The sequence below is a fragment of the Triticum urartu genome, chromosome 7A, assembly GCF_056163025.1.
Source record: "Triticum urartu cultivar PI428250 chromosome 7A, HENAU_Tu73, whole genome shotgun sequence".
NCBI lineage: Eukaryota > Viridiplantae > Streptophyta > Magnoliopsida > Poales > Poaceae > Triticum > Triticum urartu.
The window spans coordinates 732,418,407-732,434,753 of NC_141879.1; the positions used below are offsets into that span (position 1 = coordinate 732,418,407).

Here is a 16,347-nt window from a genome sequence, read left to right on the forward strand (position 1 = left end):
GACAGGATCGACCGCGGCCGCCGCGTCTCCCGGGTTCGCCACCCAGGACGAGGTAGTGGATCTCAGCGGCGACATGGAGGCCGAGCTCGGCTACGTCTACGGCGAGGACGTGCACGAAGCGCAGGAACCCGAGGAGGAGGAGGAGGAGGAGTCGGCTCCTGTTCCGACGAAGGGGCGCCAGAAGAAGAAGAAGCGGGCGGCTAGGTCAGGCGAACCGCGCATCAAGTGGACGTCCAAGGAGGAGGAATGCCTCGCCGAAGTATGGAAAGTCGTCTGCCTCGACCCGACCACCGGCGCGAACCAGAGCTTGGAGACGTACTGGGACCGCATCAAGGCCGAGTTCGACGAGCGGAAGCTCGTCGACCCGTACTTCAAAGGCGTCTACATGCAGCGCGGCTCCAAGGCGATGGCGAACCATTGGGGGCGTATCCAGTTGGCGTGCAACAAATGGCATGGAATCTTCAAGGAGGTCGCGGCTCGCCCGGAGAGCGGCGCCAGCGTTGAGGATCAGGTACGCACGCCGTTCGCCCGCATCTCTTCGTCGTCAACGCCCGCCGCCCGCCAACTGTTTGTTCCTCCGCGCAGCTGCTGCGTATGTTCACCATGTATCGGCGCGACAACCAAGACGCCGACTTCAAGCACCTCCACGTCTACAAGCGCATTGACAAGTGCGAGAAGTGGGCGGAAGTCCGACGTAACCTTGACAAGGCCAGGGAGACATACAAGCCGGACGCGACGACTTCGGGCACGTCAGAGGGGCGGCCGGACGGCCACAAATTGGCAAAGAAGGGGAAAAACGCCGACGCGGCAACCGCGCGAGTGCAGGAGTCCATCGAGCATTGCCTCGCCGACGCCCAGGCCCGGGCCGTCCTACGTGAAGAGAAGACCGAGGCGCGGTGGTCGTCGCTGATGAAGAACAACGCCATCAAGCTCGACCTGCTCCGGACGAACGTCGCCGTGAAGAAGAGGAACACCGACATGGCTTTTCTGATGGGCGGGGCGGACATGCTCCAGAGCAACGACGAGCAGGTCAGGGCGTGATACATGGCGGAGCGCGGCATCATCCTGAACCAGATGCAGACGGCAACGCCGACGACGCCGACGACGCAAGCTCCCGCGCCCACGACCACACGGACGCCAAGCCCGAACGACGCCTCTACATCGCCGCCCAGCAGTGCCGAAGCCGCGCCGACACAACCCAGCACCGAAGCAGCTCCGACACCGCCGAGCCCGCGCACGCCAACTCCGCCAACGCCTGGACCCGATCCCGCCGAGTGAGTCATTGCGCACGCGAACTTGCGGCGTGCGGCGCTCTGTTTTTTGTAACGCCAGACTACGTCCGATTGCCGGATTTGTGGCGTCTTTTGAGAGCGGGAACGACCAAGTTTAAATTTCCCGCATCCTGGGGCCGGCGCTTGGGGGCGTGACTGGGAGCTAGGTCGCCCCCAGGGGCCGAACTAGCGCCGGCACGCCCTCAGGCCGCTCTATTTAGGCGCCCTGGGGGGCCGAACGGCTGGAGATGCCCTCAGAACCAACACACCGAGAGGTGCTGGGTTGACCTCATTCCCCTTCTCTGTATTCTCAAGTTCCAGGGCCAATCTTTTCCTAATCGATGGACCCACCTGCATATTCATATGGACATTCTTTGATGGGCTGGAGGCAGTATCCAACACGTCAGGGTCAACCATTGTCTTCTCCGTCCTATACTTCTACTAGGAATTCTCAGTCTGCTTCTGCTCACCACTTCGACCGAACACCTCATCAGTACGTGTCTTGTTCAGTCCATCCGCGTAGAGCCAACCTCCAAATTTCTTGTTCTTCTCCTCATGTACCACATTCCTTGAATCATGTCCAATTATTCCACAGACACTACAGAATCGTGCCAGTTTCTCATACCGAACTAAGAACACCTGTTGCTTTTTCCTCTGACAATGCTTACGAACTTTGTGAGGGGTTGGCGAATATCATGGCGAACCCTAATTCTGACATAGTCGCCACGGGTATTCCTGTTCAACCTCATCTCCAAGATTTCACCAGCGTTCATAAGTAACGATTCCACTATACTTGTCTTGCAAAACCCGTCCGGTAGCTTGTGGATCTGGAGCCAAATAAGCATAAACACCATCAGCACCTCCTCCATGCGCCTTAGTAAATCCATCGTATGGGCACATCAGCACAATCCAATTTCTGAACAGCCATGGACCCTGCTATACCATGCGCTCCCAATCTCCTAGGCATGATGCCTACACGACAAACAAATTGTGGCCGACCAGCCTAAACCTTACTTTCTGCGCCGGGTTCCACGCCGCACGCATATCTTTGTAGAAGGCTGCTTGGCTGAAAGTTTTGTCCGTGTGAACCCTAGCGAGGGCAAGCCATCTCACACTTTCATTGATCTCGGGATCATCCTCATCAATTACTAGATCATCAAAGACTTCATCTTCCAGATTGAGTTGCTCGAGAAAGTCACCAAGATCCGGCTTCCTGGCGGCGCCGCTGCCACCGCTGGTTTTTGACTGGGTGTCCGCTACAAGTTCCATCGCTAACGGGTGGAGCGAGGGAGCACGGGTAGCGTACTCGCAAACCCTACGGGAGGGGATCGGAGGAGCACTTGATCGATGCAGGGACTCGCTGGCGATGGGATGCCAGAGAGGAGAAAAACCCTAGGCGCGGCGTAGGGGAAGTAACTTCTTCCAGATGCTTCCTTTAAGTTAGAAAGAATAGGAAAGGTGTGTCTCCTTCACGTGCCTCCCATGGCTTGCTTGCCGATTTGAGACAAAAGGGCTCTCTACACCCATTTGCTACGCCTTCCTGAAACCGGAATTAGTTACTGTAGTGAACATCTTAAAAAAATGTATATTTTCAAAAAGTGCAAACATTTTTTGTATTTCTGAACAATTTTTCGTGGACTGGAACATATTTTTGCATATGCAAACAAAAAATTTGAAACTGTAGAAAATATTTTTGAAAAACATGAACCATTTTTTGCAGTTATGAGCAAATTATGACATTTCGAACAAAATTTTCAATCGTGAACATTTTTTGAAGTTTTGAACAAATATTTGAAAAATGGACCATTTCATTAAATTATGATTTTTTTTAAACCGCGAATTTTTTTTGAATTTGTGAACAAAAGTTGAAAATGGAGCTTCATGAAATATATCTAACCAAAAATTGAAACCACGAACATTTTTTGAAATTCCTGAACACTTTTTCAAACGCAAACTTTTTTGTATTTCAGACCAAATTTGCAACCGCGGACATTTTTTGCATTTCCAGAAGTTTTTTTTTGAAATATGAACATTTCCTAAATTTATGATCAAAATTTTAATACATGAACATTATTGAAAATTCTTGTACATTTTTTGTATTTGTGAAGATATTTTAAAAAGTGGAACATTTTTTAAAATATGAACAAAATTTGAATTAATAAAAAAATATGGACTTGAAAAAGGAAAAAAAGGCATAAGAAAAGAAAAAATAAACGAAAAAGAAAAATAGAAACAGAAAAAGGAAATGAAAAGAAAAAAGAAAGAAGAAAAGTAGATAGAAAAACTAAAAAATAAAAAACCAAAAACCAAAAACCAAAAAGAACAGGAAAACTGGCTGGAAAACTCTAGAAGGTTCCGAAAACCAGAAACGCTGAAACATGTTAATGGGCCGCCCCAGGCTATCGCTTGATGAGCACGTCTGTGCGAAAGGTCGACAGTTTGACGCGACATGCGTCCAATAGGGAATTCTGTGATGGCTTGCCCCATTCGATTGGAGAAAAAAACATAGAGAAGTGAGGAGGCAGATTGGGCCACGCCCATTCAGTTTCGAACGAAGAGCCGAAGATTTGGGCTGCACCCAAAGATAGCTCTTATAGCGTGAGGTAGAAAGGAAATGAGTTGTCTCGAAAAAAGAGAAATGAACTGAGTTTCTTTTTATGAAAACAAAAGTTGAAAATGAATAGAGGCTCAAACAAAGGAAAAAGAACGGAAACTCCAGAGAAATATACACACACCCATAATTTAAAATGCAAAGAACAAAACCAAAAGTTTCAATTTAGGTTGGTATTTAAGCAAATTAAATCCTTAAATTATAAACTTCAATTAAAAAAATATCGACAGATAAAACAAAAGAAATTTTTCTGGCCCTACTTTTTAGAAAACTTTTTCTTAAACATTCCAAATAAGCAAGATGTTGTCATCCCAGTTACATATGTGACTTTTATCAGTTTCCAGCCTTACTGATGAGGACATCCCAACCATGGGCAACACACCACCAATCATCAACGGTCCAATCACAAGAAGCCACGCAATGCGAATACATGACCAGGTGAAGCTAACTTAATTCTATCATTTGACCTTGAAACCATGGTTGTGCCTTCACCTCCTTTGTTGTTGGTTGAACTCAGGTGCGATATCGAAGAAGGCCAAACACATTTCAGTCTGTGCAAAACAATGTTTTATGGCGAAGAAGCAAAGTTAGGAATTCATGAAGAATGCGTTGTCTGCTGAAAAAACATTGTTCCGATTCTGACGAAACAATAATTTGCACGAGTTTGGATATCCCAACTTGCGAAAGGTTCCCAGAACTCGAGTTTGCTGCTGAAAGAAACATTGTTCGACCCCAGTGAACAATGTTTGGTCGGGAACTGCCAACCACCTCCAACAAGAGTTTTCCAGAAGCTACCTCATTAAGTCTCTAAACCATTTAGTCAAACCAAAGCTGGTTCTCTTTCACATCTATCCAGGGGGGTTGTCCCAGTTATAAATAGGCTAGCTCTTCCTTTCGTTGGGGATTTTTGCCATTTCTATCGAAGACCCAAGACATAGACTCCTCCTGAGATTGGAGAGCTCTTGTTACCATTATTCTCGTGATTCCTTGAGAAATTGCTCCTAATTCGTGCTTCACGACTAGATCATGTTGTGTGGGTTAGAGTTCATGGTTTCCCTTGCGGATTGCACCTATCTCGTGCTCCACGACTTGAGCGTGGTTGTGTGGGATAGTATTGCGGGTTGTGAATCGGTGAATGTTCGGATTGCAAGCTTCGGTAAGCATCCTCCTCGTCGGGTCATAATCTCTTATTTTCCATTTTCCGGCTGTTTGCAGCTAGTTTTCCCCATCCATTTATCGATCCTACGCCGTGAAGATCGGACCTCCCCTTGTACTCCCTCTTCTCCTAACACGGGGTCTTATCACTTACTTAAAACCAGACAAGTAGAAATGAATAAGCAAGATGTTGTCATCCCAGGATTATGTCTTCAGTATGAAGATCTTGCTGGAATTTAGTCTATTTTAGGCAGCCCAATAACTATTTCAGAAATTCCTAATAAATCCTAGAGGCCCACTTAGCCCATTTGTGCAAGGCAAGGGATACTACTAAAGTTTAGTCCCACATTGCTAGTTTAGTGGGAGTTGGACCTCCTTATAAGGGAGGTTCTTTCCCCACTTGTACGAGCATGAGAACAAGAGGGATATCCACGCGCGCTCCTCCTCCGGCGCCCGCCTCGCCACGCCACGCCACGGTATACGAAAGGTCACAGAAGCTGAAAAGATTTTTGCGAAAGTGGAGTTCGAATGCAAACGGTGCAGCCCTTCGGCTGCTGGTTGTTCGCTTCGCCTCCGTCTCTTCGTTTCGCCTCCCGTCGCTGCCCTCCCGCCTCCTTCTCTTGCGCCTATAAAAGGGAGGTCGCTCCTCCCAGAGAGACGCACCAGAACTACTCCTTTCCTCGCCATCGGTTCCATCTCTGAGCTGCTGTTGTCTTCCTCATCCCGGCTTGCGGCGTGCACTGCACGTCGGGACAGTAGGCCTCCGAGACCGCACCTTTTGAGTCATGTACGGGAGAAGGGTGATAAGGTTTTTGGGGAGCGCTCTGCGCGACTACTGGCTTCTTCATCACGGACTCCGACGACTACTTCCCCGACGACGACTTCTTCCCTGACGTCAACTACCTCAGCAACGACATGGCTGGAGAGGATGTCGACCCCAAGTCCAGTATGTGTTCTTCTTCTTTCTGTCAGATGTCCTGCCACAGTTCCTCGTACTAGTACTTGCCCTACATGTGTTAGATTCTACTCCATATATGCAACATGATCTAGTGTCTGTCCTAGATGTGTTCAGTTCAAGTTCATATATGCAAATGCTATTTACTTTTCCTCCGTCAGGTTGCATGACTTGCTTTATCACGGCTATATTAGTCATGCTTTATCTAATATTTCGGTTAATAAAATCATTTGGTAAATTGCTCATATTTCCAACAATCCAAAAACCTTATTATAGGCAATTTACCCCAAGTGGTTTTGCTGCTTCCATGAGACCTCCTATCTTGGAGGGTATCCACTATAAGAGGTGGTGCGTGAGAGCAGTCTTATGGTTTCAAACCATGAGTTGCTATGACGCCACTCTTGGCAAACCTGAAGGAGAGCTTGATGCTCAACAGGCACAAGTTTTTTTTAGAAAATGGATACTCTGTTTAAGGCTGCTCTCTTGAGTGTTCTTGGTGAGAACATAGTTGATGCTTATGCGTCAATTGATAATGGAAAAGATATGTGGGATGCACTCGAGGCCAAGTTTGGGGTCTCGGATGCTGGCACTGAGCTGTACATCATGGAGCAATTCTATGATTACAGGATGACTGGAGAGCGCTCCGTGGTTGAGCAAGCTCATGAGATACAGTCATTTGCTAGAGAACTTGAGCACTTCAGTTGTATGCTACCAGACAAGTTTGTTGCCGGAGGTATCATCACTAAGCTTCCTCCTTCGTGGAGGAACTTTGCTACCTTGCTGAAGCATAAGAGGCATGAGTTTTCCGTCCCGGATCTCATTGGTACTCTTGATGTGGAAGAAAAGGCGAGAGCAAAGGCCACACGTGCTCGAGGTATTGAGGGAGGATCTAGTGCCAATCTGGTACAGAAGAAGAACTTCCAGTCCCACAAGTTCAAGAACAAGGGCAAGTTTGATGGTAAAGCAAAGTTTGATGGGAAGAACAAGGCTGTGCAACACACGAACTTCAAGAAGAAGAATGACAAGAAGAAAGGTGCTTGTCATGTGTGTGGGGATCCTGATCATTGGGCTCCTAGTTGCCCTAATCGCTATGACAAGCGGCATCCTGGGAAAGGCGGCAATACCGCTAATGTTGTCATTGGAGACACTGACATGAAGGATGCTGGGTATGGTATATTTCCCACTATTCTTTCAGTATGTCATTCTCCTAATTGGTTGATTGACACGGGTGCTAATGTGCATGTATGCGGTGATATTTCCATGTTTTCGTCTTATCAGACCACAGGGACTTCAACCGTGCTGATGGGCAATGGTTCAAGTGCTTCTGTTCGTGGTGTTGGCACAGTCGATCTGAAGTTTACTTCGGGGAAGATCGTGCGGCTGAAGAACGTGCATTATGTCCCCCCCGTCAATAAAAATCTTGTTAGCGGATCTCTTATGTGTAGAGATGGCTACAAGCTTGTCTTTGAGTTGAATAAATTTGTAATATCCAAGTATGGAATCTTTGTTGGTAAAGGCTATGAGTCAGGAGGTCTGTTTTGTTTATCCTTATCAGACGTTTGCAATAAAGTTGTTAATCACATTTGCAACAATAGTGAATCCAATGTGTGGCATTCGCGTCTTTGTCATGTTAACTTTGGTTGCATGTCGCGACTAGCGAAGTTGAACTTAATCCCTAGTTTCACCACTGTTAAGGGATCTAAGTGTCAAGTGTGTGTGCAAGCTAAGAAACCTCGCAAGTCTCACACGACTGTAGAAACAAGAAATCTTGCACCACTAGAGCTCATACATTCAGATTTATGTGAAATGAATGGTGTTTTGACAAAAGGTGGAAAGAAATATTTCATGACGTTAATTGACGACTCCACTAGATACTGCCGTGTGTATCTTCTGAAATCTAAGGATGAGGCTTTGAACTTTTTCAAGATCTATAAAGCTGAAGTGGAAAACCAACTTGATCGAAAAATAAATAGGCTTAGGTCCGACCGTGGTGGAGAGTATTTTTCCAATGAATTTGATGCTTTTTGTGAGGAACATGGTATAATCCATGAGAGGATGCCTCCCTATTCACCTCAGTCAAATGGGGTAGCCAAAAGAAAGAACCGTACTCTAACTAATTTGGTTAACGCCATGTTAGACACATCGGGTCTCTCCAAGGCATGGTGGGGGGAGGCGATATTGACGACATGTCATGTCCTAAACCGAGTTCCCACAAAGAACAAAGAGATAACTCCATTCGAGGAATGGGAGAAGAAAAGGTTAAAACTGTCTTATCTACGAACATGGGGTTGTTTGGCGAAAGTCAATGTTCCAATTCCAAAGAAGCGGAAGCTTGGACCAAAGACTATGGATTGTGTTTTCCTGGGATATGCTTTTCATAGCATTGGCTATAGATTCTTGGTTGTAAAATCTGAGGTACCCGACATGCATGTCGGTACGATCATGGAGTCGAATGATCTGACTTTCTTTGAAGATATCTTTCCTATGAAGGATATGGCTACCTCATCTAATCAGGAGATGCCTAGTTCATTGAATCAGGAACCAGTTACAATTACCGAACCTACAATTTCGATGGAACACTTTGAAAGTCCTGTGGAGGAGAATAATGAAGTTCCTATTAGGATAAAGAGACAGAGGACTGCAAAGTCCTTTGGTGATGATTTTCTTGTGTACCTCATAGATGACACTCCCAGTTCTATTTCAGAGGCCTATGCATCTCAAGATGCTGACTACTGAAAGGAAGCGGTTCGTAGCGAGATGGATTCCATCTTGGCGAATGAAACTTGGGAGATAACTGATCGTCCTTATGGGTGCAAACCTATAGGATGCAAATGGGTATTCAAGAAGAAGCTTAGGCCTGATGGTACTATTGAAAAGTACAAGGCTCGGCTCCTGGCTAAGGGATATACCCAAAAGGAAGGTGAAGACTTCTTTGATACTTACTCACCAGTGGCTCGACTGACCACTATTCGAGTTCTACTTTCACTAGCTGCCTCGCATGGTCTTGTCGTTCATCAAATGGATGTTAAGACTGCTTTCCTAAATGGAGAGTTGGACGAGGAAATCTATATGGAACAACCAGATGGGTTTGTACTAGATGGTCAGGAAGGAAAAGTGTGCAAGTTGCTGAAGTCTTTGTATGGACTCAAGCAAGCACCTAAACAGTGGCATGAGAAGTTTGAAAGAACTTTAACAGCCGCAGGCTTTGTTGTAAACGAAGTTGACAAATGTGTGTACTATCGCCATGGTGGGGGCGAGGGAGTTATCCTTTGCTTGTATGTTGACGACATACTGATTTTTGGAACAAATCTGAATGTTATTAAGGAGGTCAAGAATTTCCTATCTCGCTGTTTTGAGATGAAGGATTTAGGAGTGGCTGATGTCATTCTGAACATTAAGTTGTTGAGAGACGATGATGGTGGGATTACATTGCTTCAATCTCACTATGTGGAAAAGATCTTGAGTCGCTTTGGCTATAGTGACTGCAAGCCCTCTCCAACACCTTATGATGCAAGTGTGTTACTTCGAAAGAATCGAAGAATTGCTAGAGACCAATTGAAGTATTCTCAGATTATTGGCTCGCTTATGTACTTAGCCAGTGCTACAAGACCTGACATCTCTTTTGCTATTAGCAAACTGAGTCGGTTTGTCTCAAAACCAGGAGATGTGCATTGGAAAGCTCTAGAAAGAGTTTTGCATTATTTGAAAGGCACCGTGAATTATGGAATTCACTACACCGGGCACCCAAAGGTGCTTGAAGGGTATAGTGACTCAAACTGGATCTCAGATGCTGATGAGATAAAGGCCACGAGCGGTTATGTATTCACTCATGGAGGTGGCGCTGTTTCTTGGAAGTCTTGCAAGCAGACCATCTTAACGAGGTCAACAATGGAAGCAGAACCCACATCACTAGATACAGCTACGGTCGAAGCAGATTGGCTTCGTCGGCTCTTGAATGACTTGCCGGTTGTTGAGAAATCTGTACCGGGTATCCTTATGAACTGCGACAATCAAACTGTGATCACGAAAGTGAGCGGCTCAAAGGATAACATGAAGTCATCAGGATATGTTCAGAGAAGGTTAAAGTCTGTCAGGAAAATGAAAAACTCCGGAGTTATTGCATTGGATTATATCCAAATGTCTAAAAATCTGGCAGATCATTTTACTAAGGGTCTATCACGTAATGTGATAGATAATGCATCGAGGGAGATGGGTATGAGACCCACAATATGAGTTGTTCACAGTGGTAACCTATTCTTTGTGATCGGAGATCCCGTGAATTAGATGTGGAAGACAAGCTGTTGGACAACTGAGAGGAGAGTATCCTTACTATTCACAATACCACTCCATGAAGATGCAATACTCTCCTAATCCGCATGGCAGGTTGATGTATATCTTAATGTGTTCTAAGTGGCTTATTTAAGCAGAGATGTTATCCCGCAGAACATCTTTTGAAGAACACACCTATATGACTCTGATTGTCAAACGTCGCAATCTATGAGAGTAGGGTTCTCTAGTAAACTCATGAAAGGTCATGGAGTATGACGCATAAGCTCCACCCGCGGGGAAGACCCACAGTAGCCACGTATCGGTCAAGGCTTTATGTGAAGCTAGATTCGCAGAAAACTTGCAGTTCAAGGCCCAGTCCACTGTTCAAGTTGCTTACTAGTGTAGCATAGAGTTCTAGGTGGAAGTTCAACTTAACAGTCTCCACTGCAGTACCGGTATATAAAACAGTGTTTTGGAACCAAAGGCAAATTTCTGTGTGCCTCTGGGATCTGCTGGGGGATTGCTGGAATTTACTCTATTTTGGGCAGCCGAATAACTATTTCAGAAATTCCTAATAAATCCTAGAGGCCCACTTAGCCCATTTGTGCAAGGCAAGGGATACTACTAAAGTTTAGTCCCACATTGCTAGTTTAGTGGGAGTTGGACCTCCTTATAAGGGAGGTTCTTTCCCCACTTGTACGAGCATGAGAACAAGAGGGATATCCACGCGCGCTCCTCCTCCGCCGCCCGCCTCGCCACGCCGCGCCGCGGGTTGCGGGAATGAGCCGAGCCGATATCTAAATTTTTGCCACGCACTACGGGTATAGAAAGGTCACACAGAAGCTGAAAAGGTTTTTGCGAAAGTGGAGTTCAAATGCGAACGGTGCAGCCCTTCGGCTGCTGGTTGTTCGCTTCGCCTCCGTCTCTTTGTTTCGCCTCCCATCGCTGCCCTCTTGATTCCTTCTCTTGCGCCTATAAAAGGGAGGTCGCTCCTCCCAGAGAGACGCACCAGAACTACTCCTTTCCTCGCCATCGGTTCCATCTCTGAGCTGCTGCTGTCTTGATCCTCCGTGCCCTTCTTAATCCTTTCATCCTTGTTGACCCTCGTGGGTTCTTCCCTCTTCAGATCTATCTTCATTAGCCAAGCATCGTTGTCACCATTGTTGGAGAAGGGAGACGACATGATGCTTAGCCTGGAAAACCCTGACAGAAAACAGCTCGAAACAAGAACAAAGGAGGTTTGCGTGATACGGGAGTCAAAACCTTCGGGAGAATATATAATGAATTTTTACCGACCAAAATACGTAACGTGCAAGAAAACGGAGTCCGGAAGGCACACGAGGTGCTCACGAGGTAGGGGGGCGCGCCCAGGGGGGTAGGGCGCGCCCACCACCCTCGTGGGGTCCTCTTGTCCTTCCCGGACTGCTACTTATTTTTCTATTTTTCTAAATATTCCAAAACGGAGAAATATTGCCTTAAAAATTGTTTTGGAGTCGGTTTACTTACCATACCACACACCTATTCCTTTTCGGAGTCTGAAACGTTCTGGAAAGTGTCCCTTATGTATTCCTCCGGGGTTATGGTTTCAATAATATTGGTTTCAACATTTATGGGATTACCTGAGATATAATGTTTGATTCTTTGACCGTTTACCACCTTCGGATTAGTGCCCTTGAAGTTGTTGATTTTTATGGCACCGGAACGATAGACCTCTTCGATAACATAGGGGCCTTCCCATTTAGAGAGAAGTTTTCCTGCAAAAAATCTTAAACGAGAGTTGTATAGCAATACATAATCACCTACATTAAACTCACGCTTTTGTATCCTTTTGTCATGCCATCTTTTAACTTTTTCTTTAAACAACTTGGCATTTTCATAAGCTTGGGTTCTCCATTCATCAAGTGAGCTAATATCAAATAACCTCTTCTCACCGGCAAGTTTAAAATCATAGTTGAGCTCTTTAATAGCCCAATATGCCTTATGTTCTAGTTCGAGAGGTAAGTGACATGCTTTTCCATAAACCATTTTATACGGAGACATACCCATAGGATTTTTATATGCAGTTCTATAAGCCCATAATGCATCATCAAGTTTCTTAGACCAATTCTTTCTAGACCTATTAACAGTCTTTTGCAAAATTAATTTGAGCTCGCTATGGCTCAACTCTACTTGACCACTAGACTGAGGGTGATAAGGAGATGCAATTCTATGATTAACATCATATTTAGCAAGCATTTTACGGAAAGCACCATGAATAAAGTGTGAACCACCATCAGTAATTAAATATCTAGGGACTCCAAACCTCGGGAAAATAACTTCCTTAAGCATTTTAATAGAAGTATTATGATCAGCACTACTAGTTGGAATAGCTTCTACCCACTTAGTAATGTAATCAACATCAACTAAAATATGTGTATATCCATTAGAGGCAGGAAAAGGTCCCATATAATCAAAGCCCCAAACATCAAACGGTTCAATAACAAGAGAATAATTCATAGGCATTTCTTGATGTCTACTAATATTACCAATTCTTTGACATTCATCACAAGACAAGACAAACTTACAGGCATCCTTGAAGAGAGTAGGCCAATAAAAACCAGATTGCAATACCTTATGTGCAGTTCTATCTCCAGCGTGGTGTCCTCCATAAGACTCGGAGTGACACTTGCGTAGGATCTGTTCCTGTTCATGCTCAGGTACACAATGTCTAATAACACCATCTACTCCTTCTTTATAAAGATCTGGGTCATCCCAAAAGTAATGCCTTAAATCATAGAAAAACTTTTTCTTTTGCTGGTATGTGAAGCTAGGTGGTATAAACTTAGCAACAATATAATTAGCATAATCAGCATACCATGGAGTACTACGAGAAGTACTTATAACATTTAATTGTTCATCAGGAAAGCTATCATTAATAGGTAGTGGGTCATCAAGGTTATTTTCTAACCTAGACAAGTTGTCTGCAACGGCGTTCTCAGCTCCCTTTCTATCAACAATATTCAAATCAAATTCTTGTAGCAAGAGAACCCATCTAATAAGTCTAGGTTTAGCACCTCTCTTTTCCATAAGGTATTTAATAGCAGCATGATCAGTGTGAATGGTTACTTTAGAATCAACAATATAAGATCTGAACTTATCACAAGCAAATACAACTGCTAAAAGCTCTTTTTTAGTAGTAGCATAATTTCTTTGAGCATTGTCTAGAGTCTTACTAGCATAATGAATAACATTTGATTTCTTATCAACTCTTTGCCCTAGAACAGCACCTACAGCATAATCACTAGCATCACACATAATTTCAAAGGGTAAATTCCAATCAAGTGGCTGAACAACAGGTGCAGAGACTAATGCTTTCTTAAGTATTTCAAATGCTTCTGCACAATCATCATCAAAGACAAATGGTATATCTTTTTGCAATAAATTAGTCAGAGGCCGAGAAATTTTTGAGAAGTCCTTGATGAACCTCCTGTAAAATCCGGCATGACCAAGGAAACTTCTTATACCTTTGATGTCCTTGGGACATGGCATCTTTTCAATAGCATCAACCTTGGCTTTATCAACTTCAATACCTCTTTCAGAAACTTTGTGCCCCAAGACAATACCTTCATTAACCATAAAGTGGCACTTTTCCCAATTCAATACAAGATTAGTTTCTTCACATCTCTGCAAAACTCGATCAAGCTTGCTCAAGAAATCATCAAAAGAGGAACCATAGACGGAAAAATCGTCCATGAAAACCTCACAAATCTTTTCACAAAAGTCAGAGAATATAGCCATCATGCATCTTTGAAAGGTAGCAGGTGCATTACATAAACCAAAGGGCATATGTCTATAAGCAAAAGTACCAAAAGGGCATGTAAAAGTAGTCTTTGATTGATCTCTAGCCGACACAGGTATTTGAGAGAAACCAAAATATCCATCTAGAAAGCAATAGTGTGTATGTTTGCATAATCTTTCTAGCATTTGGTCAGTAAAAGGTAAGGGGTAATGATCTTTCTTAGTAGCTTTATTTAATTTGCGGAAATCAATTACCATCCTATAACCTGTGATAATTCTTTGTGGAATCAACTCATCTTTATCATTAGGAACAACAGTAATACCCCCCTTCTTAGGGACACAATGGACATGACTTACCCACTCACTGTCAGCAACGGGATAGATTATACCTGCCTCTAGAAGCTTTAGTATTTCTTTTCTTACCACTTCTTTCATTTTAGGATTCAGACATCGTTGAGGATCACGAACTGGTTTGGCATCTGCTTCCAAATTTATTTTATGTTGACATAGAGTGGGACCCTTAAGATCATCAAGAGTATATCCAATAGCAGCATGATGCTTCTTCAGAGTTTTCAATAATCTTTCTTCTTCATGCTCTGTAAGGTTAGCACTAATAATAACAGGATATATCTTCTTTTCATCAAGATAAGCATATTTAAGATTATCAGGCAACGGTTTAAGCTCAAACACGGGATCACCCTTGGGTGGAGGAGGATCCCCTAAAATTTCAACAGGCAAATTATGTTGCAGAATAGGTTCCTGTTTAAAGAATACTTCATCTATTTCCCTTCTTTCATTCATGAACATATCATTTTCATGGTCTAGCAAATAGTGTTCTAAAGGATCACTAGGAGGTATGGCAATAGAAGCAAGAACAATAATTTCATCCTTACTAGGTAATTCTTCCTCACGATGTTGTTTACTAAATTTAGAGAAATTAAACTCATGAACCATATCATCCAAGCCAACAGTAACAACATTCTTTGTGCAATCTATGGTAGCATTGACAGTATTTAAGAAGGGTCTACCAAATATAATGGGACAAAAGCTATCTTGTGGAGAAGTAAGAACAAGAAAATCAGGAGGATATTTAGTTTTCCCACACAAGACTTCAACATCTCTAACAATTCCAATTGCTAAAATAGTATCTCTATTGGCAAGTTTAATTGTGACATCAATATCTTCTAACTCAACAGGTGCAATTTCATTCTTAATTTCTTCATATAAAGTATGCGGTATAACACTAGCACTCGCACCCATATCACATAAGCCATGATAACAATGATCTCCTATTTTAACAGAAATAACAGGCACGCCTACCACAGGTCTATGTTTATCTTTAGCACAAGGTTTAGCAATTCTAGCAGTTTCACCTTCAAACTGAATAACATGCCCATCAATATTATCAGACAAGAGATCTTTAACAATAGCAATATTAGGTTCTACTTTAACTTGCTCAGGAGGTGTATAAGTTCTAATATTGCTTTTACGAACAACAGTTGAAGCTTTAGCATGATCCTTTATTCTAACAGGGAAAGGTGGTTTCTCAACATAAGAAGTAGGAACAATCTGATCATTATAAGTGACAGTCTTTTCTTCAACTTTAATAGGTGCAGCTACTTTTACTTCTATGGGAGGATGATATTTAAACCACTTCTCCTTAGGGAGATCAACATAAGTAGCAAAATATTCACAGAAAGAAGCTACTATCTCAGAGTCAAGTCCGTATTTAGTGCTAAACTTACGGAAAATATCGGTATCCATAAAAGATTTAACACAATCAAACTTTTGTGTCATACCTGACTCCTTACCTTCGTCGAGGTCCCAATCTTCAGAGTTGCGTTTAATTCTATCCAATAAATTCCATCTGAATTCAATAGTCTTCATCATAAAAGAGCCAGCACAAGAAGTATCGAGCATGGTGCGATTGTTTTCAGAAAGCCGAGCATATAAATTTTGAATAATCATTTCTATTGAGAGCTCATGGTTGGGGCATGAATATAACATTGATTTAAGCCTCCCCAAGCTTGAGCGATCCTTTCTCCTTCGCGAGGCCAGAAATTATATATATAATTGCGATCACGATGAACAATATGCCTAGGGTAATACTTTTGATGAAATTCCAACTTCAATCTTTTATAATCCCATGATCTCATATCATCACATAGCCTATACCATATCAATGCGTCTCCCTTCAAAGATAAAGGGAAGACCTTCTTCTTAGCAACATCATCGGGTATACCTGCAAGCTTAAATAATCCACAAACTTCATCCACATATATTAAGTGCTCATCAGGATGCTTTGTTCC

The 16,347-nt window shown here is 43.5% G+C and overlaps 1 protein-coding gene across 1 annotated transcript; it reads right to left on the reverse strand.

The window, feature by feature from the left end:
- Positions 1 to 202: 202 nt before the first annotated feature.
- On the reverse strand, positions 203 to 1,283 carry LOC147962406 (uncharacterized). The gene has a single exon (XM_087538108.1). The coding sequence runs from the start codon at positions 1,281 to 1,283 to the stop codon at positions 651 to 653; it is 633 nt and encodes a 210-aa protein (XP_087394234.1). The 3' UTR covers positions 203 to 650.
- Positions 1,284 to 16,347: the final 15,064 nt, after the last annotated feature.

What these genes read in the sequence shown, in the direction of transcription:
- LOC147962406 (XM_087538108.1), bottom strand. Translation starts at nt 1,283, where the DNA reads ATGACTCACTCGGCGGGATCGGGTCCAGGCGTTGGCGGAGTTGGCGTG.